This window comes from Gymnoscopelus braueri, assembly GCF_963280865.1.
Source record: "Gymnoscopelus braueri genome assembly, chromosome: 13".
NCBI lineage: Eukaryota > Metazoa > Chordata > Actinopteri > Myctophiformes > Myctophidae > Gymnoscopelus > Gymnoscopelus braueri.
In genome coordinates, this window is record NC_137615.1 from 17,590,851 (window position 1) to 17,615,777 (window position 24,927).

At 47.3% G+C, this 24,927-nt stretch overlaps 1 protein-coding gene across 2 annotated transcripts in view; it reads right to left on the reverse strand.

Annotated features, from left to right (window-relative positions):
- The window catches only part of notch3 (notch receptor 3), a 36,009-nt gene that overhangs the window by 6,856 nt on the left and 4,226 nt on the right, over positions 1-24,927 (reverse strand). For both annotated transcript variants that reach the window (XM_080447577.1, XM_080447576.1), the window contains exons 3-24: positions 12,748-12,890; positions 12,212-12,547; positions 10,925-11,047; positions 10,603-10,836; positions 10,354-10,509; positions 10,045-10,230; positions 8,585-8,698; positions 6,952-7,065; positions 5,115-5,348; positions 4,636-4,746; positions 4,328-4,520; positions 4,074-4,219; positions 3,204-3,437; positions 2,901-3,053; positions 2,464-2,692; positions 2,143-2,344; positions 1,867-2,023; positions 1,527-1,711; positions 1,274-1,406; positions 891-1,148; positions 675-787; positions 20-552 (exon numbers count right to left, since the gene is read on the reverse strand). In XM_080447577.1, the coding sequence (XP_080303703.1) occupies positions 20-552; positions 675-787; positions 891-1,148; positions 1,274-1,406; positions 1,527-1,711; positions 1,867-2,023; positions 2,143-2,344; positions 2,464-2,692; positions 2,901-3,053; positions 3,204-3,437; positions 4,074-4,219; positions 4,328-4,520; positions 4,636-4,746; positions 5,115-5,348; positions 6,952-7,065; positions 8,585-8,698; positions 10,045-10,230; positions 10,354-10,509; positions 10,603-10,836; positions 10,925-11,047; positions 12,212-12,547; positions 12,748-12,890 (4,287 nt within the window). The remainder of the gene's footprint in view (positions 1-19; positions 553-674; positions 788-890; positions 1,149-1,273; positions 1,407-1,526; positions 1,712-1,866; positions 2,024-2,142; positions 2,345-2,463; positions 2,693-2,900; positions 3,054-3,203; positions 3,438-4,073; positions 4,220-4,327; positions 4,521-4,635; positions 4,747-5,114; positions 5,349-6,951; positions 7,066-8,584; positions 8,699-10,044; positions 10,231-10,353; positions 10,510-10,602; positions 10,837-10,924; positions 11,048-12,211; positions 12,548-12,747; positions 12,891-24,927) is intronic.

The window sequence follows — 24,927 nt, forward strand, 5'->3', positions numbered from 1 at the left end:
ACATGGCTGATTGGCTCACTTGCAAACTTTCTCCTTGTTCTTGCAGTCAAAGTTGTCATAGAGACATTCTGCGTTGTTGCAGGATTCATCGCACTGGCTGTTGTTGAAGACACGCCAGCAGCGGGGGTCCGTGCAGCGAGCCCAGGGGTTCACCGCTAGTGAGCAGTCGCCGCCATCCCAGCGGCATGATGGCGTGTTGCACTCCTTGTCACACACACCATCGTTGGCTTTGCCGTGGCAGTCGGCCAGATGGCAGGTGGGTACTGGTGGCAACTCTGAAAGTCTGATGTTCTGCTCACAGCGTTTGCCTGTCCAGCTGCCAGAACACTGGCAGTGGAAGAAGGGGAAGTTGGTCTCCTCAGTGCACAGGCCTCCGTTACGGCAGGGTTGGGAGGAACATCCCTCGTTGCTGCGGTGCTGACACTGGGGCCCGGCGTAGCCCGGCTGGCAGGTGCAGCGCGCTCCCCGCCCGGTGAGCGCACAGTTGCCTCCGTTGTAGCAGGACAGCTCTCGGCAGGACATGCTCCGTTCACAGTTAGGCCCAGCGTAGCCCTGAGGACGCACAGAACATAATTCATACTCGGTGCTAGGTACTAAGAATGATGCAAGCACAGAAATCCAAACGACTGTTTTAAAACTCATTGTCATGACCCTGAATGTCTACGTGCACTTACAAGCTGACAGGTGCAGATGTATCCTAACGCTGAGTTGCTGGACACAGAACAGGCCCCTCCATTCTGACAAGGCTGAGACTCGCACACGCTATACCGGCTCTGGCACCTCCGACCTGAGGAGAACATGTAACTGGTGTTACAGCGCTGCCACCAAAACAAATACAACTCGGATGCACGTGCATTGTGCAGAGGTTAGGAAATCCAAAAGGTTCTGACCTGTAAAGCCAGGCTTACAGACACACTGGTAGTCATTGGGCAACTGGATACAGTCAAGGCTGTTAGTGGGACTGCAGGGGTTGGACAGACACTCGTTGATGTCTCCCTCACATCTCTCTCCGGTGAACCCGGGGGGACAGTTGCACCGGTAGCCGCCCACTCTGTCCACACAGGTGCCGTTGTTCAGGCACTTAGGAGGAACTCCACGCAGCCTCAGCGGTGACGAACAGTCATCCTCATTGATCTCACACAGTACACCTTGGGAAGATAAATAACTGAATGAATAACTGAACAAACTGCAATCCCTCCCAGCCACTTTACTTATTCTACTTAAGTTGTGTTTCTATTGTTGAGCGAGTCTGTCCTTAGTAAGGACTCCTTACCCAATGTGCCAGGAGGGCACGAGCAGATGTAATGGCCCACCAGGTCGATGCAAGTGCCTCCGTTCTGACAAGGATGAGACTGGCACTCGTTGATCTCCATCTCACAGTTCTCTCCTGTGTAGCCTGGCATGCACTGGAATGACAAGAACAGGGACATTTAGACGACTGCTGTGATGGTGAGGAATAGTTTGAAACACTAACGACTTGACACTGAACAAGGCTGCTGAAGATGATGATGATGTACTGGACTCACGTCACACTGGTATCCTCCAACATAGCCCCTGCAAGTGGCACCATTGTGGCAGGGTTTGTCTTCACAGTGGTCCACCTGGCTTTCGCAGTAGCTCCCAGTGTAGTCAGCAGGACATTTGCAGTAGTGAGTGTTTCCGGTGTTAACACAGTGGCCGCCACGGAGACACAGCTCATCTGTTTGAAGACCTGGTGGGGAAGAATTGGATGGAAGAATGAATTAAGACGCGACACCTTTCTTCACAAGTAACAGAAAAATGTCCCCACAGAGATAGGAAAACATGGTACAGATACACACACAGTCAGCAGCAGTAAAAGAATATGATGAGAGGGGCAGACTTTACCTCTGTGGCGAGCTGCTGTCTCACAGGAAACCCTCGAGATGTCGCAGTAGCGTCCGGACCAGCCGCCAGTACATTCACAAGAGAAAGAGGCGTCCTTCTGGCGACATCGGCCTCCATTTTGGCAGGGAGAGGAGCGTCTGCACCAATCCACTGATGACTGGGGTGGAAGGAACGAGATGAGAGACTTGTTCAACATTCTTATTCTCAGCACATTAATGCATGAAGAATGAGCTTTTTATAAGGGATCTTTTCTATCTCTGTGTGTGTGGTGTGTACCTGGCAGCGGTTTCCAGTGTAGCCCTTGGGGCAAGAGCAGCGGAAGGACTCCAGTGCATCTTGGCAGATCCCTCCATTCAGGCAGGGCTGGGAGTCGCATTCATTGACCTCATACTGGCAGTGGGAGCCGGTGAACCCAGATCGACACTTGCAGTCGTAGCCGTTGATCTTATCTGTGCAGGTCCCGCCATTAAAACAGGAACTGTGGACATACAGAAAATGATTGTTTGATTCCAACATCGTCCACACAACGAATCACAGAACGGTATTCACAGCCATTATGCACTCACATACACACACTCAAAAGTTATATCTAGTCACCTTTCAGTGCAGTCAGGGATGTTGGTCTCACAGTAGATGCCAGTGAAGCCAGGCCTGCAGGTGCATGTGTAGGAGTTGACATAGTCTGTGCATGTGGCACCGTTCTTACAGGGCGAGCTCTGGCACTCATTGATCTCAGCGGCACAGCGGGGTCCTGTGAAGCCTGGCAGACAGCTACAGTGGAACGAATTCACCTCGTCAGTACAGGAGCCTCCATTCAGACACGGATCTGAAAAAGACAGAGAGAGAAAAGAGTTGCCTTGTTAAATATGGATACAGGTAATGCATTGCATACAAATCTTCCGTGCCATGGGTCCACTTGGTTATATTTGTACACTCTTGGAGTTACAAAGGTATAAATTAAGGATTTTACAGTGCATGACATCTTAAATGTATAGCAGTGTAAATCCAGTGTGTTAAGCTCGGTGGCCACTCACTCGGAGAACAGTCGTTGATGTTGATCTCACAGGTGGGTCCCGTGTATCCAACTCTGCAGGCGCACACGAAAGCTCCTGGCGTGTTGGTGCAAGTTCCACGGTTCTTACAGGGGTTAGAGATGCACTCATTCACATCAATGTTGCACAACTGACCTGGAGAGCACAAAACAACACACATTAAAGTACAGTTCTAGAACTGAACCTATATGGTTTGCTCTAATCTTTCAGGTGATCTTATGTTTATTTATTCTTATCTCTCAAAAGGTGCGCCTTCCTGACTTAATGGGAGAAAAACTTTCTCACCTTGCCATCCTGGTTGGCAATTACACTGGTAGCCCAGGTAGTCTGGTGTGTTTGTACAGAGGGCGTGGTTGGCGCAGGGGTTAGGGGAGCAGGGAGTGAGGACCTCAGCACAGGTGGGTCCACTGTAGGGAAGCTCACACATACAGGTGAAACTGGCCACACCGTCCACACAGCTGCCTTTGTTCAGACAGGGGCTGGATGCACACTCGTTGATGTTTACCTGGCACAGATTACCTAGAAAACAGGAGGACAATTACATTTTAGATGTGAAATGTACTGTGGTACTACTGGTGCCCGGCTACATGCCGTGTCAAACCTGTTGGATTCGACAAACATATGAATGTGTTCTGTAGTTCTCCAGATATCCACTAGAGGGAGGTATGAGAATATCATTCAGTACGACTGCATGGGCCTATTTACAAATAACCTGAGAAGTGGGAACCATTCAATTCTATCACAGAGGTTTTAAATTAGGCATATGTTCTGTCAATCTTTTTCCCTCCTTCTATGACCCACTGTTTTTTAAAAACAAAAATATAGTAAAATATTAAATGTTCAATACAAAGTATTGTAATTGCAAATTCTTAACAGTTTTAAGACAATGCTAGTATATTACGTATATAGTGTCTTGACTCCTTTAAGAGTTGAAATTGGCTTGAATTTGCCAGAAATTAATCCTGTGCGTGCAGTTCAACACCACAAGCCTGTACAACACCTAGGTTGGTGGCAATGTTCAATGTTGCCACTGAAAACCAAGGGAAAACAGTCATTATTTATATTACCAAAAAAAATCCATTGCATGCATCACATTAGTAAGGTTAGTAGTTGTTGATTGATCTAAGGTATGTGGATGTTTGTGGTGCCTCTCACCTCTGAAGCCCTGGCGACACTTGCAGTTGAAGCCATTGAGCTGGTCAATGCAAGTGCCAGCATTCTGGCAAGGGCTGGGCAAACAGTCATTCCTGTCCAGGTCACAGTTCTTGCCCACCCAGCCAGGCTCGCAGTCACAGCGGTACCTGTGAAGGACAGGTAAGGACCCAGTCAATAAAGGAGGGTAATCATGTTTTCCTTTGGAATACTAAAACTGTAAACAGTAACAAAAAGGAGAATGACATTGCTCTTACCCATTGATATCATCCCTGCAGGCTCCATGAACACAGGGGCTGCTGCCACACTCATCCACCTGGGAGTAACAGTATGGGGGCTTGAAGCCCTCGGGACACTGGCAGTGAAATCCATTCTCCTCATCAACGCATGTGCCTCCATTTCTGCAGGGGCTAGATGAACACTCGTCTATCTCTACGTTACATTTGGAACCTAGGAGACAAGAAATCAGCCACAGTCAGTCATGGTCAGCCATGGTTTATCAGCCATGTCTACACAGAATGGATTTGTTCTTGTCAAAATGTGCATTCTTTTCAGAGGACATTACCAGTGAAGCCGGGTTTGCAGACACAGTCGTAGCGGTTGATTCCGTCCTTGCAGATACCATAGTCACATGGTTTGCTGGCACAATCGTCAAAGTTTATCTCACAGTTTGTGCCTGGGTGAACAAGGAGCCAAATTAGGGCATATTTTTTAACAACAATTAGGACACTGTCAGAAAAGACTACCTTTACACAGATGATATGAAAAACATTTAAAGTGAAAGTTAAACCATGAAAAGCATTTGTGTACGAATGTACGCATACATGTTTCATCCTTTATAATTAAGACCTTTGGTCTGGAATTTCAATACAGTTTCAGTATTCCAAAGCCTGTTAATTAAAAAAAATAATGAACAGGTTCCAACTCTACAAAGTAAAATCCTGTTAATTTGTCCATTTGTAATTCCGAGATTTATTTTCAGAGTTAAACAAACACCCAGGATTTGTGGTGGTGTATTTGCGTGTGCGTCGGGGGAGATCTTACCAGAAGTTCCATGTAGACACTGGCAGATGTATTTGTTGACCAGATCCACACACTTGCCACCGTTCTGGCAGGGATTGCTGTGGCATTCGTTGAGCTGGTTCTCACAGCGGTAGCCCGTGTAACCAGCATCACAGTTACAGGTGTAGCTGGCGATACCATCGACGCACGTGCCATGGTGGCACGGGTCAGGCTGGCAGTTGTTGATGTTGCTCTCGCATAGAATACCCTCATAACCTGGGGAGGGAGGAAGAGAGATAAGAAAGGGCTCCAAGTTGAAACACTGCAACACTGTGTATCAACACAGTTAATACACTGCAAGCTTGCAAGCTTTTTAACGCAGCACAATCCTGAGTGCTGACTTATCCCTTACAGGTCTGTTTTTACCTTCTCAGAGTTAAATAACCGTGTGATTGACCGTGTGTGTACCTTGAGAACCCATAGTGTTTGTCTTTCCCCTGCTCCATTACAGTCCGTCACAAATCAAATTCCCTTTAACCCCCAAAAACCCTTTTTGTTTCCATCGTAATCCTCTTTATTTCCATTCTTTCCTTCAATCTATCAATTTCCTTTCATTTTATTCCCTTCCCCATTTCCCTTTTTTTTTGTATCTCTTTCAACTTCCTCTTTCTATTTCCCCACTCTTTCTTTATGAAAGCTTCTACAGTGTGGAGTCTGGTCCCTGTGGTTTCCATGCCGACGCTGTGCGTGTGCGAGACAAGCCACTGTTGGTTAGTGTGTGTGTGTGTGTGTGTGTGTGTGTGTGTGTGTGTGTGTGTGTGTGTGTGTGTGTGTGTGTGTGTGTGTGTGTGTGTTGGAGTAGCAGTGCTGAGCAAAGCAGTGGAAGAAGGGCCCTCTACACACGGGCCTCCCAGTCCCGCCTTTGTTCTCGGCGGCGGGGGGAGCGCGGGGGTGGTGGGTGGGGGACAATAGGCCGCGCCACGTCAAACAGGGCCACTTCACTCAACGGAGGGGTCCCACAAACACAGGGAATACCAAGCAGCTGGCCACTGAAACAATGAGCCAGGCTCCCCTGCAGGCACAGGCCCAAACAAACTCACAAACTAAAAGCACACTGCACACACACACACACACACACACACACACACACGCACACACACCCCCAGGGAACTCAATGCAATCACTTTGATTTTCTCTGCAAATAAAAGCTTCGCTGTAGCTAACTGGCATCTAGGTATCTCCTGGTATCTCCATCCTTGTGGAAGTGAATGAATGAATGAATGAATGAATGAATGAATGAATGACAACTGTTAATTTAACCATTTATAACTCAGAGAGTGTACAAATGTTACGGGTCCATTTGGTTCGCATAACACTGAGGATTTGACTGTGTATATGCCATAAAGTGGCGGTGTGTGGGGCTATGCATTGTGGGGTACACATGAACAGATGTCGGGGTGATGACCATGCCTCCCGTCATCGGCAGCTGCTGGCCCTGAGTGACCCCATGATCCTGAGGGCCCAAAGGGAAAAGAGGGGGATTATGGCCTCAAGTCAGTCTGCCAGGGCCAAGCAGACGCCCAGAGAACCAGCTGACCCCAGATCAACTTGAGGATTCACTGAGACGAGACACACTCCTCCTACAGGTGGCTCTGGCTCATGTTAAACACTACGTTCCATAGACCACTGCTTATCTGTTCGGTTACACATCACAGTCAGGTATTAACCACTTTCCACCTGGTGTTGCCATTATCTACATCTACAAGCTCACAACATGTCACAGTGCGACTTGTTGTTAGCTTCTAGATTGGCTATTTTTGCTATTCTTCATATGACGAGGTAGATAGGGCTTCGGTGGTTATAGCAAAGGAGACCTTACCTTCAGCACAGCGGCACTCGTATCCGTTGGGCCGGTCGTAGCACTTGGCTCCATTCTGGCAGGGCGTGCTGGCGCACTCGTCTACGTCTATCTGACACATGGAGCCAGTAAACCCTGGGACAGGCAAACACAGAGGTGAGGGGTCAGAGAAAAGCTCCAGTGGAAGGGTCCACATTCAGGTCAGAGGGCAACACTGTCTCTTCTTAAGAGGGCAAAGGTCTCCGGCTACGTTTAGGGACGTCTGGCCAAAGTCGGGTACCAAGAACGTCTCGACTGGTTATGGGTGTATGTATGTGTTATCTGTGCACTTGGACCAATGAGTGAGATGGTGGTTCGGTGCAGAAGACCCTAACGGAGGGCATGAACCCTGTGCTTCAATCCGAGTTCTGCCGGGAGGTTCTTGCGTGGTGTGACTGAAGAGCATGTGAGCAAGGAAAATGCACGGGCTATCTGCTCATCTATACTGTCTGGATGCTGAAATGCATCTCATCCGTGCAATGTCAGGGCCATGACTCATTTCAGGTTATGGTTAGGGAGTGTCTGAACCAGGCTGAATTACCGGAATGCCAGGATAATGTGATACACTGTGAAGTGTAGAGGAATGTGGCAAATTTCATTCTATGGTTCTCTCTATGGTTACTGGATACAGTCTTGGTACATGCAGTATGAATTTAACAAAATAATAACATTGTTTTATAATTTCTCTGTGTAAAACTTATTTGAGACTTTTTTCCTCTCAGTTTGCGAAACAGAGGTCTTGAAACCAGTGGGCACAGTGCCCAGAGAGGGGTGAATTGTGTGCTGGTAGAATCTGACCTGTTGATTAACAGTGTGAGGATAGCCTGTGAGATGGTGCTTGGACGAGAGGGGCGAAAGAAGGGGGGGGGGGGGGGGGGGACAGGACAGGACGGGACGGTGGGATTGTTTTCGCTTTTGGGGGAACCCCCTCCCCTCCCTTTCCTGCATCAGCTCCTACAGGCTCAATAGCTAGATGGGGGGTGAAGGGGGGATGTCTACCCCAGATGTAAATTGCGGACCTGGAAAAGAATCTCATTAGCAGGACTGCTGTTCCCCCCACCATTGCGGGGAGTGACGGTGGGAGGGGGATGGGGAGGGAGGGGGGGTCTGGCTGCTGTCCTTTCCACATTCCACCAGAGAGGAGGGGAGCTGGGGGTCACAATAGTGTCTTTGTTCAGGCAAGAGGATAGGCAGCCTTTGGGGGCCTGGCTTTTTTTCTATTTTTTTTTATGAGTGGTGGCTCTAAACGCCAGCAGGCGAAACTATCCTCCCTCCCTCTGACGGCTCAGGGTGACATTTAAACTCTTGGCTCCTCTCGCACCTGTTCTCACTGCGCACATCACCCAGTTATGGGAGATTTATACTTGGTTGCGAGCCGGTGTCATGCACCAAAATCCGCTACAAAAACAGCTATAGATCAATCAAATGTCTATCGATTGATCTATTGTCGATCTTTTGTAGATCTATTGTCGATCTATTGTCTAGTGTTGTCCTTTTTTTTCTCTGCACGACACGACGCACAACTAAGTATGCATCGACCTTCAGATGTCCACGTAGGGCTGGCAAAACGGGAAGAAGGGTAGGCAAACGTGGGAGGAGGGGGGGGGGGGCTTACCTGGCTGGCAGGTGCACGTGAAGCCGTTCACCATGTCTCTGCAGATGCCATCATTCACGCACGGGTTGCTCTCACAATCATCCACGTCGACCTCACAGTACGTCCCCATGTAGCCTGGAAGACAAACATTCAGGATACATCAACACATTCACACAAGTGGATGACAAGTGGAGCAAGCAGGGCCATTTGGAAGACGTTATTGGGATCAATACTCGACTTGCTCGTACTCCAGAATAATGCATGGGCGTATGCATTAGTGTGTGCGTGTGCACACGTAAGAGTGTGTGTGTGTGTGTGAGTGGGTGGGGGGGTTGGAGGATGTAGACGGGCTGTGGGAAACTTTCCTCTCTGTCACAGGAGGCCTCGGAGGGTTCTCAATCAATGGTCTCTACTGAACCACAGGGGGAAGAAAATGGTGCTTTAACCCCCCCCCCCCCCCCACGCCCCCACCCCCGGATGGGAAATGATCTCCAAAATACCAGGGCTCCTTCTGCTCCGACCAGAACTACTACCACACCCTCACTGTCCATGGAGCATTACAACACCGTGTACACTGAGCTGTACCATGCTATAGAGAGGGCTCCTCTATTGAGGTGAAATAGAGTGTGGAGCAGACCGCCGCTCCCGCGGAGAGGCTGGTGTGGAATCAGAAATAATCAGCGGCTCTATGCGAGCCAGACGATGAGGAGGAGGGTGGTGAGGAAGGGCCTGTCTGTGAACATGGGGGGGTGTGGGTGGGTTTGAGGGGTGACAGGGGGAGAGGCTCTGGGAAAAGACCTCTCTCCCTCTGTGTGTGTGTGTGTGTGTGTGTGTGTGTGTGTGTGTGTGTGTGTGTGTGTGTGTGTGTGTGTGTGTGTGTGTGTGTGTGTGTGTGTGTGTGTGTGTGTGTGTGTGTGTGTGTGTGGGGTGCAAAGTGGAGCACAGAGGGGCCCTATTGTTCCTGTCCATTCCCACCACTCTGCAGCTCATTAGTATTCACAGCACACTCCTCCCCCTGGCCGCTCACCCTCTCTCCCATCTCAGCCCTATAGAGACGACTCGCAGCTCTAATTTGTATAGTCCCCCGAAACCCCAGGACGCACGTAGGACTGTGCGTGAGAGTTTCGCTGGGTTTTCTTTTTGTCTCAGTGCTCAGACCATAACTCAGTCAATAATACCCTGTCTGGCTGTACAGTGGATCCGAGAGTGAAGGAGGGCTTCCATACCCATATAACACCTAATTGTATTACATAACACTACACTGGCAGTCAGTACATGCTTCCTTCAAGTTTGAGTGATCAGCTATTCAACTGTGAACAGTTTGAAGGAAGATTAAGGTTCAAGGTGTTTCACTGGCAGCAACATTGCAGGCAGTGAAATTCTTCGGGTTTGTATGGAAACAAGAACACAATGTTCCAAATAAAGTACTACAAATTTAACAGCAAAGCTACTGGGTGTCAGCAGCAAGCAGGTTGGGGTACCTGGCATGCAGATGCAGGTGAACTCGCCGATGCGATCCAGACAGGTGGCGTCGTTCTGACACGGCATGGACAAGCACTCGTTGATGTCGATCTCGCAGCGCGGCCCGGCGTAGCCTCTGCCACACTGACACTGGAAGGAGCCCTCCGTGTTCACACACTTTCCAAAGTGTTCACATGGGTTGGCACCTTGTTGGTAGAGAGAAAGAATGAACATTGAAATATGAGAAACACACCAAAGTGAGAGAGATGCAAAAGAGCACAGGCATGGTCACATTTAGACTGAGGACTTTACCATGCATCAGGACTCACCGATTGAACACTCATCCATGTCCTGATTGCAGGCGCCTCCGACAAAGCCGGCAGGGCAGGTGCAGATGGCACGGCCGTTCAGGGGGTTGGTATCACATACCGCGCCCTCGTTGCAGGGGTTACTGACGCACGCATCATCGAGGTGGCACAGCAGACCTGATTGGGTTGGGGGGAGGGGGAGGGAGATGTCAATATGCAGTTCACAAATCAAACCGACTGGAGGTGCCACGGACGGATCGGCTGACTCACCAGTCTTTCCCACAGGACACTCGCAGAAAAAGGACGCCACGCGGTCGTGGCAAGTAGCGCCATTGAAGCAGACGGCGATGGCGCAGTCGTCGATGTTCTCACTGCAGTCGTCGCCCGTCCAGCCGTTGACGCAAACGCAGGTGTGGCCGCCGATCGTGTTGAAGCAGGTGCCGCCGTTGTGGCAAGCGTTGGGTTGCATGAGGCACTCGTTAACGTCCTCGGCACAGTACTGGCCTGGCGGGAGTGAACGGAATTCATTGAGACCCACTTTCCACATTTTACAATTATATTAAAACAGGTGCATAATTAAGCGCTACTGTACCTGTCCATTCTGGAGGACACTGGCAGTTGTATGTGTTGACTCCATCCACACAAATACCTCCATTCATGCACTTGTGGCCTGGACAGTCATCCACGTTATTCTCACAGTTGTGTCCCTCAAATCCTGAGAAAGACCAAGAAAAATTGTTATGGCAGACAGTAGTGACAAACAAACGAAAGGAAGGGGTGTTCATCAGTATTGTGGAGATGCTGACCACGGTGCAAGAATAATATTGAAGAAGTTGCACGACTCATAGCCACGGTGCAGAACAAATTTATTGTAATGAACAAAACCAGCATTTCGACCGCTGAGGTCTTCTTCAGCGGTCTAAACGTTGGCTGTTGTTCTTTGTTCGTTGTTCTTTACAATATATTTGTTCTGCACCGTGGCGACGAGTTGTGAGACAGTAGTGAAACACAGTTTTGCAAACTTTTGGGGACATTGCTTTGCTCCCCATACCTTTACCCAAACCATAACCATTTTAACCCTAACTGTAGAAAACTGCAGTTAAATCTAACTGGGGACCAAATTTTTTTCACCTAATAGACATGCTGTCAACTGGTGTGATGTCCAAAATGTTTCTGTGTCAGGAGCACACACACAGAAAAGCGTTGTTTACTATACATCCGTGGGCCCCATTTCCCTCCACTAAACATGACCGCTCATAACCTTTACTTAAATTTCCCACAGTGGTTGAGGTATGGGCCAGAGGGGTCGGTAAAAAGATTCAGTGGGTGTCTGACTGTTTACATCTTCTCATGGCGGTTCCCACACCATGCCAGCACCAGGCATCATGACACCACTCCACTCCAGAGGTCCGCACTCCCCGCAGTGTTTGCTTGTTTTATAATCTCTCACAGTTTCAATGACTTCCTCTCTGGCAAGAGACATTTCCTGTCAACTCCCCGGAGCGAAACCAGAAGGCCCATAAAGTAAATTCCTCGTGCAGCGAAGAGAGCGGAGCGAAGGAGAGCGCGGGCGAGCAGACTCCTCAACTCTCCCACCCTCCCACTGCGCAGCTATTAATAGCAACCAGGAAGCTGACCTGGGACAGGGGAGTAAATCCAAGCAGCAACGCTGACACCTACGTCATCCGCTTGGGAAAACCCTAATGCAGGGGGATCTGAGAAATACTGGTCTCTGGCCAATGCAAGGACTGTTCTCTCCCTCTCTCTCTCTGTGTGTGTGTGTGTGTGTGTGTGTGTGTGTGTGTGTGTGTGTGTGTGTGTGTGTGTGTGTGTGTGTGTGTGTGTGTGTGTGTGTAATCACGTTGGAGAGCTTGTGTACCTGGCAGGCATGCACACTCGTAGGAGTGGTCACTGGTCTGTCGACAGGTGCCCCCGTTGAGGCACTGGGAGGGGGCGCAGGGCAGGGTGGACACCTCGCAAGTCCGCCCGCTGTAGCCAGGCTGGCACTGGCAGCGGAAGGACCCGTGGGTATTTAAGCAGAGGCCCGCGTTCAGGCACACGGCAGGCTTGTGGCACTCATCAATGTCATTGCGGCAGTTCTTTCCCTGGAAGCCAGGTGGGCAGGAGCAGTTGTATTGGTTATTCCAGTTGGCACAGCGGGCACCGTTGGCACAGGGACTCGTGGCACAGGCGTCTATGAGGGAGCAGTCTTGGCCTAGAGATTCATGGGTGAATTGTGTTCGGTTAAAAAGGGAAACGTGGTCCTCTCTTCATTGACCAAATTCACACGGTTGGCGGTCATTTTAATTTTGTGTACCCAGCGTGACGTAAAGAGCAAAATGTCTCCTCGCTGTGTGAATAAAAATGGTCAATAAGACAATTGTTGAAAAATTAAATATGTTTACACAATCATACCTCTGTATCCTCTCTGACAAACACAGGAGTATTGTGGGATCCCCTTGGCCACCTGGCTCTTGCATGCTGCTCCGTTTAGACAAGGTGACCGGTGACAGGGGTCCAAGTGCTGACAGAGAGTACCGATGTAACCCGGCCGGCACCTGGAGAGAGCACGAACACACACACACACGCGTTAGAATGAATTCGGCGTGCCATTTGACACAGAAAACAGGCTGACAGGCCGAGGCATTTGGGACAGATCTGTGAAACTACTACATCGGGGCTACGCTGCAGCCAAAGCCCATGTGCTGTAGCTGCTTTCCCACCATGTTCCTTAATATTCTGGGCTTTTGGCAAGCAGGGGCCCCATGACACCTTGGCAAAGCCTGCTGCAGCTGACTCATAGCCTTGGCACAAGTAGGACCTCTGGGCCCAGGGGTTGAATTGGGTGGGATTGCAAAAGAAAAAGAAGAGCTCCCTCATAAATATTAACAACGCAACAGGTCTGTCAATAGACACACACACACACACACACACACACACACACACAGCCAACAGCACACAACATGTTCCTTGTTTGAAAACAGATGGAGGCCATTTCTCTTTCGTCTTTCCGTTTTTGCTGAAGAAAGACAGGACGATTCAGAGAAAATTTCCCTCTTCTCGTGTCACTTCCAGCTGGAAAGCCTCACTTTCTCCATGTCGGCTCACATTCCTGCACCATTACCGTTTTTTCCGCACTCTAGCTCTCATTTCTGTCCTCGTATATTAAAAAAGAACACACCCAGAAAAGAGCCGCCCTAAAAGCCTCGACACTGCCAAGAACATCTGACATTAGCAAGACTATTAAGACGATGAGGGCGTACGGGAGACAAACATCACACGTAAGCGCCACTCAGCGGTGGCTTTGGAATTAGTGTAAAGACTGGGAAGAGACATAAAAAAGGGGTTTCCTCCCCCAGTTATTGTATTCCAATAAAAACCCTGCATTATCTTGATGTATAATACTGAGCCTGACCTAAAAGCACAGCGGTAATGGGAGGAACACATAAACAGGGTTTCCTATGGCTCTCTCTTGGGGGGGAGCTCGGACATGGTTTGGATCGGGGGCTGTTTAAGGAGGCCAATGCAGGGCAGGTAACATTACACCCACACTGGGAGCCCCTGCCTGGGGACAGGGCTCCCACTTCAAACGGGCCGTTTGATGCTGATGACAGGGCAGTGATGACTGGACTCTGGCCCTCCCTCGGGCCCTTCTCTCCTCTTTCACCGGAGTGGAACCCCTGGGTGGAACCAACAATGGCTTTTCCTCTTCACTGTTATAGGAACACCAACATCACACTGTGGTGGCTCATCTTTTATTGTGCCTGGCTCCTTTGTGGCCACTCTCTCTCTCCTCCCCTTCCCTCAACCTGTTTTTACGGCTCTCACTGCGTGGCTGGGGCCCCGAGGCTGCTCCAGGTAGCAGCCGAACATGATTCAGTGATCCAGCCCTGCACAGTGAAATCCTCAAATCAATGTCAATTTAGCTCAGAGGCTGGGTGTACAAATGTAACCAAATGGACCCGTATTGGTTACATTTGTACACTTTCAGAGTAACAAAAGGATAGGGGATTTTACTGTGGGGCTAATAAGTGCTGAGGTGGCCCGCTAACCGGTTCCTACAGACTTCTCTGCTCTGGTTCAGAAAAACAAAAGGGTGCTCAGTTTTCTTTGGGATTCTTCTTTTTTTTTTCCGAGACAGGGAAGCCACAGTGCCGAGCATTGAACAGACAGGCAACAAAGGCATACCCACAAGAATGTTCCCCCATGCAGAAAGTCAGATTCAAATGAAAAAAAAAAAGTCTTTATTTAACAATTCTTCAAGTTCATATGTTGGATTCAATAAAACATCACTAAAGGGGTATGGTGTCAAAGTCAGTACTGCGGGAGTGAAGTCTGACTTTTATAAATAAAGTTATATCGGAACATGCCCATGTTGATTTCATGCACATTCATAAGCCAATCTTAAACACCTGAACCCCAGCATCCCTATTCTGGGGGGGAACATTCTGCAAAATAGCAGATCTACTCTATAAGCTCACACCGCGCTGCGACACGTTGTGAGCTTGTAGATCTGCTATTTTTGACCAAAAAAAATTGTGTAGACGTAAAAAGAAAAGCGGTCCAAGTACATTTGCAACTCAGGTCTGTTTTACAAAGAATAGAGGGTTTAACGTTGTTAAAGTAGCACAGAGGGATTTTCGGTGAAGGTTCTTCCATGTGTTCTAAAACAGCCGTTCTGGGACTCTATACTAGGTGTCAGTATTGGTGTGGGTGCAGCCAAGCCGTTTCTACGGCGAGCTAGTTCTTCCAGTCATTATGGTCTGTACATGGCAGCCTTCACGGCAGGGTGACCCACACTGTGTAGAATAAAAGAGTTCATTCCAAGCCTGCAATTTGAATCCTCATCTCATGTGAATGCACATGATTTAAAACGAGAAAATTCACGTATGCTCTGATAAAAGGTCTAATTGTCCCTCTAACATAATTACTGCATGACCTTAACACATCGTTATACTTACGTAGTCTTACTAAGTTGAAATCCCACTCTCCAATGGAACAGGTAAACTCGGGTTAGTGCTGTAATCGCATTAATTATGCACAAATCGAATTATTGCAACCTGATTATTCCCAGTAATCAGGGTTATTAGTGTGCATGTAAAACACACTCGCCTCAGTTACTACAGCTACTCTACCATCTACCAAAGCTCCCCACCCCAATGCTTTCCCTCCTGACCCCCCCTCCCCCCGCAACACACACACACACACACACACACACACGCAGAGAGGTCAGATGTCAAAGGTCTCCAGTCCGATTGTGATGATAATGTCAGTCAGGCTGTAGTGGGGAGCGGTGTGGGGGTGGGGCTAGGGATGGGGGGGTGTCTGCTGGAGGGAGAATGTCTTTGGAGGGTGGGGTTGTTGGAGTGCAGGAGGAGGGGTCTGGTTCATAGAGAATGTCATGTCATATTTCCTGTAATCCCTCGTCTCCTGCTCTGAAAACACTCACGCTCGCTACGAATCCCAGATCCCCGTTGCCGTAGCAACCTCACAGATGAACGAGCAAGCCTGACACCCTACCAATCACCCCCCCCCACACCACCACCACCACCTCGGTCCCCTTGGCTATTTGTCATGGCTTGGCTGGGTTTATTTAGAGGCAAATTAACTATGTCTGGAATCTAGGATGTCACCAAAAAAATAAATAAAACAGTTGTGGCACAAAGAGGTCTTTGGAAGGAACTGGGGATGTAAACTACTTCAGAAAGTACAACACAGACTGACAGTCAAACCCTCCGAGGTCCATTCTACACTGTGGCCACATTTGACTGCTGAAGAAAGCCAGAGAGCAGCCATTTTTTTCCCCTTTTGGCCCGTTGTTCTCCTCCAAAGACCATCACAACGACTCTCCGCGGGCGTAGAATAACTTACGGCTCCTTCTAGGAAGCGGTGTGCATGCATGCATGTACGTCTGTGTTAGCGTCAGCGTCGGGAGTGAATAAGAGCGGGTTAGTCGCCCTTGGATCTCGGAACAGGAGCGGCCAAGGATGTGTCACCGCACCGAGTGTGAAGACAAGACGATAAAAGTATTGATATTTATGAGGTCGTGGATTTCAAAGAATTTGGGTATTTGGAAAAAAAGTGTGTGACTAAACATTCTTGAGTGTGTCTAAAACACACTTGAAAATTTGCCCAAGTGTGTGTGTATACGTGTCCACGGTCAAAACCAGTGTTACCAGTTAAAGCTGCAATCCGTAAGATGCGTGTCCTACCCGGGATTCAAATCTGCTGGGCTCCCGCACGAGCGCCAACATTTCTACTGCTGAGCTACGGCATAAAACCTATTTGGGTAGGGGAGATATTACACTTCATGCAATACTTCAAGCAGCAGTGGTCCTATCTAATCTAAATTTCTCAATAGAAGAAAAGGGAGACCACCTCCAAAAACCACAGTTGTGCTAGTTAATATATTGTACCAACATAATCTACACCATACACATTGGTTAAAATAACATTTTATTCACCCCAAAAAAAAGTTATGGAATGGATTGCAGCTTCCAACTCTGAATGTGCAAAATTGACCAGCATGGGTTTTTCTGTGGACAGATTTATACTGTGTACGTGCATAACACACTGTGAGAATGGCCATAAGAGGGAACACTGAAGAAGTTATTTGTCCTCCCTACAAACACACATTGGCTTGAGCAGCCAAAACACATTCTTTTGTCTAGACCTGTACCATTGCCAATATGCTACTCCCATAATAACACATAAGTCAGAGCTCTATCAGTGCAGAGGCTGTGGGAGAGACGCTACTTTGTCCTGCTGCACCTGAGAATAGCCTTATCAGCCTCTTTACAACCTTGTGGATTCCACTGCCTCTGGGAACAGCAGGAACTGTACTTTCAACGCGGGGCCAGCCCCGTTTGTGGTGAACGTGGACGGCAGGTGTTGAGCCGCGGTTGTGCAATAGGCCCCTGAGTCACAGTTTTGTGAGTATCGACTTCTGACCTTTTGAGGAAGAGAGTGCACCAGACCAGGGAAGGGTGGGGGTGGGGAGGCAGGGAGGCTTGCAAGGGGGATGGCCAGGGTGGGTAATCTCCTCACGTCACAACACACATGAAGGCCTCCGCCAGCTGCAGGCCCGGCACCACGCATCTGTCCACATCTGTCAGCGAGACTCTGGGCGTCTGGCATTTGGCTGCCTGCTCTGCCATGCTTTTACGCTAGAACAGCACTGCCATTGTGCTCAGAAGAGCAGAGACGAACCAACAACACACACTTGGGAGGCCACTGCACACACACACGCGCACACGCACACACACTCAAGAGATATGGAGGACTTCATAGACATTTGCATGCAATGCGCGTTACTCTACACACCTGGAGCATTAAGCAAAAAGGCACCACTGCAAAGCAAACAACACTGTTCACACATGCACCAATCACAACACGCCCAAACACAAGCAAAAACTTACAACCAGCTTTAGCTTCTGCGGAAGGGTAGCATTGTGAACCCGCAAGAGGGGTGGGGATCCACTGGGAAATTACAAAACAAGGGAGAATGAGAGCACAACAATGACATCACTTTGACACCTTCATAAAATGATCCTCATGAAAGCCATGTATGTGTAGGAAGTGCTTGTAACACTTGACTTCAGACATTCAGCCAGTCTGCTGTCATTTCTATTGTGTTCTTGTTGCAACTGCGCGGTCCCCCCTGATAAAAACCTTTTGATTTATGTGTGTGAATCTTGCCACTCGCACTGTGCGTAACACAATGCCACTTTTCCTGTGCTCTGGGTCATTTGTGGCAGGTAACCCGAGCTCATCCCCTCCCAAACAATAGCTGCTACTCAGCCAGGAGGTCAGAGGGCAGCTCACCTGTGGAAAGAGAGGCTGTAATCTCTGACACGGTTCATACACACAGTCATGGTCCACAAAGTAATAACTACAGGAGTCCCCTCCCAGGCACGGAGCGACATTCCTACGACAAATGAACAGTAAAAAAACAGAAAAAAGAAAGAAAAAAAAAAACAGAACGAGACACCGACCTACATCGGTAATCTTCTCATTCAGAATGGAAATGCAACCTCTCTGGGTTAATACCTAATGGAACTTTTAATAACAATTCCCCCCCCCCCCCCCCCCCCATTTCCTAAAAGCCCCACATGCAGCAACAAACCCTACTTCTGCCAGACTCTATCCATACTGTCACCACATTGCCAGCAACAGTCCATCCACCCCCACCCTGAACAGCCTCTCTCTCCTCAGCTCTCCTCAACTCAACTCTTCTTTCTCAGCTAAGAGCCAGGTTTGGGGTTTGGTAGTGGTGGTGGAAGGGTGGGGGGGGGGGGGGGGGGGTTGTGGCCCAAATAAAAGAGCTAAAGTAGTCAGAACCCCTTTGTGTGAAGGTGGGGGTGGGGTGGTGTTGGGGGGGCAGTGACCCAAACAGCCAGTCTTTCAGGCCTGGGCTTACACGGACCAACAGGCCTGGGCTGTAACCTGGCAACAGTAACCCATGGTAGGACAGAGGGAAAGGGGGGGGGGGTTGTCAGACAGGGTTCCATGAGGACAGTTGGGGCACTTGAGAGGACAGATCCCTTGCATATGCAGGTAGCACTCAGCACAGTGTGGGACCAATTCAAACCCATAATGGAGTACGATCACTCCTAAAAAGCAGTGTGTATAAGCATTTCACAGTTTAAAGTCCAACATTTAATAGAAGAATGGTGCTTAGACAGACAATGGAGGTATTGAAATGTCCTGAGGGAGGCTTTTTTTGTGCCCCCCCCCCTTCACTGCATGAATATTAACTATGTGAACATCAAGACAATTAACCTTCCCTTAGAGGAAACTAAATATGAATCTATGCAGAAAAGTAAGGCAGGTTCACTCTTCACCTCTGAGAGATGTGTACTTACGCACTCAGCAGCATATTACTATACATATACTGTATAGTCTATATACTTGTACACTTGACTCTACATGCACACAAGTATTACTTGTACACTCTACAAGCATACAGGTCTAAGTAAAGGTACAATACAGGTCTAAGTAAAGGTATTTCCCTGACTTTGGGGAATGCTCAAAAGTTGCCACTGTGAAATTTTGCACCTTGATGTGAGAAAGAAGTCTGCTTGCTAAACAAACAATTACTTACTGTGCTGCAACTGATCTGACAATAAATTAAGCGCACACTTGTACGCCACATTTCTGTTGATACACTATCTGCACAAATGTGCCTAAAATGTCAACAGATTTATGGAAAAATACTCCCTGACATATTTGAAATAGCGAAGCCTTTGCCTATAACCACATTGCATGAATCCCAGGGTTGAGGTCTTTCAGAGCATTCTTCAATGAACTCGACCACAAAAACCCCACCCCACCACCTAAACTGAACCAGACTTCTGGAAAACTTTGAAATTTTAAAGAAAGGTTTTTCACCCAAACATAAAAGATCCAGCGCCTTGGCATTTCTCCAATATTTTGGCCCATGTCCAATTACATACTTTCTAAAATGACATTACCATCACAAAGGATATGACGTGTCTAAGGCCTTCCAGCCGGCGTCCATATGGTTGATCAATTCACAGAGAATATCTGCCGCAATATTAATATGGAGTAAGTTAAAGTGGAACTGTATCTTGAAAGAACCCACACGGACAGTTTGGCAATGTTGACAGAGGCCGTCATACAAATTGACTGAGAGCTGTTTGCACAAAGTCTCACACATATCCGCGGTCCTGAAAGACCCGGGTTTGTTTATAGGGCACTGGCAAACTTCTACAGCGATAAGCTACGGGAAGAATGCTTGAAAAACTGCCAAGGAATGTCCATTATCTCGACCACTGTCACCCATAAACCACTGGAAGAGTTTACGATGAAGGTGGTGGTCGTCTCTTATCTCCTCAAACATCTTACTTAACCCCAAAAGAGATAACTTCAATGTGGTAATTCAGCTTTATTTCCCAAGTTGTGAGTGACTAAGAGTATCCATGCCTGATCTGGGTGTTGCATTAGGGAGGTAGGAAAAAAATCGCCTGGCTAAATCAACACGTTTCTGGAAAACTGTCATTCTCTTCCTTTAGCATTCACAGAAAAGAGCCCATCCCTTCCTCTTCTGCAAGGGTGGGAGAAACGGGGGGAATTCGGCTGGGTTGTGAGGACCGACCTCAGTTATTCCAATCAGCCATGCTGCCTACATGTGTCTTTAGAAGTCATTGTCTCCCAGATGAGGACAAACAGTCAAGGGATAAGACTTCAGACGGAGGCTTATCCCTATCTAAGCATGAGGTTCAGACATACGCAGGCTACCAAAAGAACTAATAATACACAAATCATGGCGTTTCCTTCCTCTGCCGGCTACATGGTAATGGAAAGTCTGACAATTATTATCTAGCAAAGCTGTGTGTGCGCGACTGCGCGTGTGTGTGTGGGTGTATGTGCGCACGCGTGTGTGTGTGTTCACACATTTGCACTTAGGCCTTTCCAAGTTCAAGTAATAAATCTTGGGGACAACAGCAGAACTCTAGTAGAAATGCAAGCATGTGTGGTTAGAAACACGCACGGAATCAAATGTGAAAAAGCATGAGAATGTTGATGGAGTGTGGAGACTGGTGCATTGAATAAGCTGCTTAAGCTGCCGAAATAGATGGGATGTACGTAGCAAGAGAGGTCAGAAGGCACCACTTCCTGTGATGGGGCCTGGGAAAAGCAAATCCTGGTCCCCAGTCATGACCCAGGATAAGTGGGGACGACAATATCCGCCTGCCCCCTATCATAGTTTGACCTCAAGTCACATACTGCTCATCTCTTGTCTGATGACGGCCCTACTAGCGCTGGGCGATATGGAGATATCACAATATTTTCGACAAAATACCTCAATAGTCAATATCTATATTGTGATGATAATATAGCCTACATTTTCTTGTTAAGTTGTCAGAAATGTTCAAAAATAGTAGATCTGTAGATCAGCTATTGTTGAACATGTTTGACAATTTGTGAAAGTATCAAATGAGGCTTAAGTGTTTAGGACCGGGAAAAGACAACACACTAATGCCATATCATGATATTCAATATCCAAAATCCCAGACGATATCTAACCTCATATCACAATATTGATATAATATCCATATATTGCCCAGCACTAGGCCCTCCTGGTCTAAATCCAGTTCCAAGCTGCATCAGTTGTCCTACTGGACACGGACATGATGGATGGCTCCATCTGCCTGTCAGGACAACATGACTGATATGCGCTATATGTTGGCTCACAAAATGGCAGAGGTAACTAATTGCAAGTCAAACAAGTCATTCCAAGCATCCCATTCTCAAAGAGACTAGGTTGATGGCATTGTCTGGGGCATTCCTGAGCATGCTGCCAGGGTGAATTGATGAGAGGCTGCACGGTACAATAACCTGAAAGCAACAGGGGGGCAGGAGGAATCTTACTAAGCATTCCTCGCTAAGCCACCATAAAGGCACCAAAGACAACACTAGCCCCGAGGTGCTCTGGACCAAGACAACAATATAATCACTGTCTCTCTTTGATGCCATCTCTCAGTAAATATGTCCCTCGGAATGTGTGCAAAATCAGCCCTTCAAGGAGAAACCTATGCTAGCTCAGGAGTGATGCATCAGTCTCAGATACAAAGTGAATGTAGAATCAATTAGGGCTGGACAATTAACCGAACATATATCAAAACCGATATCTATAACCAATAACTGATTTATAACTGAATAATCAAGAAGCACGGTTTTGGTTTTATATACATTTTACGGTGTACAATAGCGAAAATACCCGATCTATAAGCTCACAATGCTTCACATGGCGACATGTTGTGAGCTTGTAGATCTGCTATTTTCACTAGTTATTTTATTTAGTTGTTCTATTTAAATAGTCGTTCATTAAATTGTAATCGTGGCAAAAGGTTGAAATAATCGTGATTTGAAGTCATGTCGCCCAGCCCTAGATCCAATAACTCTCAAGTCAACTCAAGAATGGGACTCCTCTCTACTCTCAGAGATATTTACTCTCTAATAAATAAAATCAATATTAAGCAGAAACAAGCAAATGTCTCTTCTGCAGACATTTGTGGATGTTACTTCTGAGCAATATGTTTATATTGTATTGATATTGTGATACAATTTGTGATTAATATTGTTTAATATTGTGTTATTTTTCTTTTCAAAATCCCGAAGATGTTTTTTTTAAATCACGTAATATAAGAACTGTGTTCCAAAAAGAACGAGAACGAAGATTATGTCAGGTAGGTGGCTCCGTATAGTGTATGATATTTATATTCGATACAGGCAGTGTTTGGAGAAAATATAATTGAATTCCGGGTACCTGCGGCGGTACCCGGAAGTAACGTTACAATTTCCTATTGTCAATAAGAAATCACATGATTCACTGTCCTCACTGAAGCATTTTTATGACATTTGTTAGCAGTGTTTATTATTTAGTTTGTTTGATGAAACAACTGATAACTGACAACGCTACTCTCCTATAGAAAGAAGAAATCCAATGCAGCACAATGTAACACTGATTATGTGCGCCATTGGCGCCGGGCAGCGGAGATGTAGTCGTTAGGTCATTTCTAAGCCTGAGAATTGTAGTTGATTTGTAGGGGACCTTTTATTTTCTTACACTTTGGATAAATTAGTACTTTTTCACTGTCAGTTGATGCTTCGTAACCATACGAGTAAAATCACCAGAACTGTTTTTTTTTCTTTTTTGTGAGAGAGTTCAAAAGTCTATTTTGGAGACAGTTCAAAAGTCTATTTTGAATGGGAATAAATCTTCAAGACCCAGGGGGCGTGATTTTCGACGCAAGACTTCGGTACTCTATAGTCATCCCCACAATGTTGATATGAGGTATTTGGTCAAATATATCATGATATTGTCCATATTGCCTATTCCCAGAAGTGATGCAAAATTGCAAATTACACACAAACATAATACTTTCACAGAGAGACAACAACACTGCACTGGCTTAAGTGTCTGCTTCCTATCAAACTCAAAGCTGTCTTCCTCCATCATGTCCGAAGAGGCTGGGAGCTGCCATAGGGTCATTAAAACACAACACTCACAATTTATAGGCTCACTCAGTTACTGAGGTCAAGGCCAGGACATTAATAACATACAGAGGGCCACTGTATCCAATCCACTGGGCCTCACACAGTGAAAAACATTCTGCGTCATTTCCATTCAGTGCAGACGAACTGATGGGAACGAGTTGCTCATAATCTGTGATTTGCTGCTGTGTGAGATTTGAGAGACAGAGGCAGAGAGATGAGCCATTGACGTCAGACAACACGCTGAGACAAAGAGTGGTCCGTGACCGTGTTGCCGTTGTACGGTGAGAGAGGGACCATGTGCCGGGGAGACCGTGGGCTACAGGCTCCATTGCTCCACGAGCTTGTCTCTCGCAGCATGGGGGCAGCAGACTACTCAATGGCAGCACCTGGCCTTACGCTTCCCTTTTGTCAAGATCTGACTTCACTGGATTACCATCACAACATCCACCAGCTGTCCTCTACGCAACCCCCACCCCGCTCAGCCCCCTCATACCCCATCACCACCCTCCGCCCGATTCTTCCAGCTGGATCCTCTCTGAATGACACCCTCTCAATCTGCCTAATTATCTCCCCTCCAGGCTTGCCACCATGGCCCAGACCAGGGCAGCACATTCCACACACAGGGCGGAGCTGAAGGGGCCCTTGGCTCTTCAACTGGACTTCCTGACTGCTCACCTATAGCGAGCTGTACTGTCAGTGACACGCTCGGTGCTTCACTGTCAAGTGCAAAAACTTGCCCAGTGGTTTCCCCATGTTAAAACCCAACAGTTAATCAGAAAGCAAACCTACTGAAATCTTAATTAAAAACAATTGCAAGTAGCATAACCTAAAACTGATATCATGTAATGCACCTTCATTAATGGAACTATTAGTGGAATGCATGCCCATTTTTTCAAACTTATCTCACGGCCTAACCGCAGGTGCATTTTTTATATTCATTTTAATGGTATTGCTCAATATTGCAGCACAAACGTTTCCTGGACCAAACAATGACTGTCGCTGACTCACTGCTAGACCTCCTGCTAGGCTAGAGCAACTCTACCTGCACCCCTCCTTGCCATATTTCCTCTGAAGTGAACCCTGGCTCATACATATGGAGAATCCCTGTAGTTCATCGTAGGGGGTGACTGAGATAGGTTTGAAAAGTGGGGCATAATTCCCTTTAATAATTCCATTAAAGGGTAATTACATAATATTAGTTTTATGTTATGCTATCTCAGTTGTTTTTAATCAAGATGGACATTCTTAATCTTGTTTACTCTTGTGTACCAGTGCTGTTGTCCAGCATTCACCACTACAGAACTTTGTAAACCTAGTGTTGGAATCACAGGACAACCGTAATATCTCATTCATGACTCCCATGCACACCAATCAAAATGTACCATTTTGTAACATTTGTAGACCAAATTAAATTAACGCTCAGGATTTTACTACTGTGTACTTGGCCTAGGACAATAACTTTGACAGTTACATTGAGAATAACAAGTACAGATACCACATCTATGCAATGAAATGCACCTGCTTGTTCACCTTGTATGGATGGAGGCGACATCATCACACTGTTTGTTCACT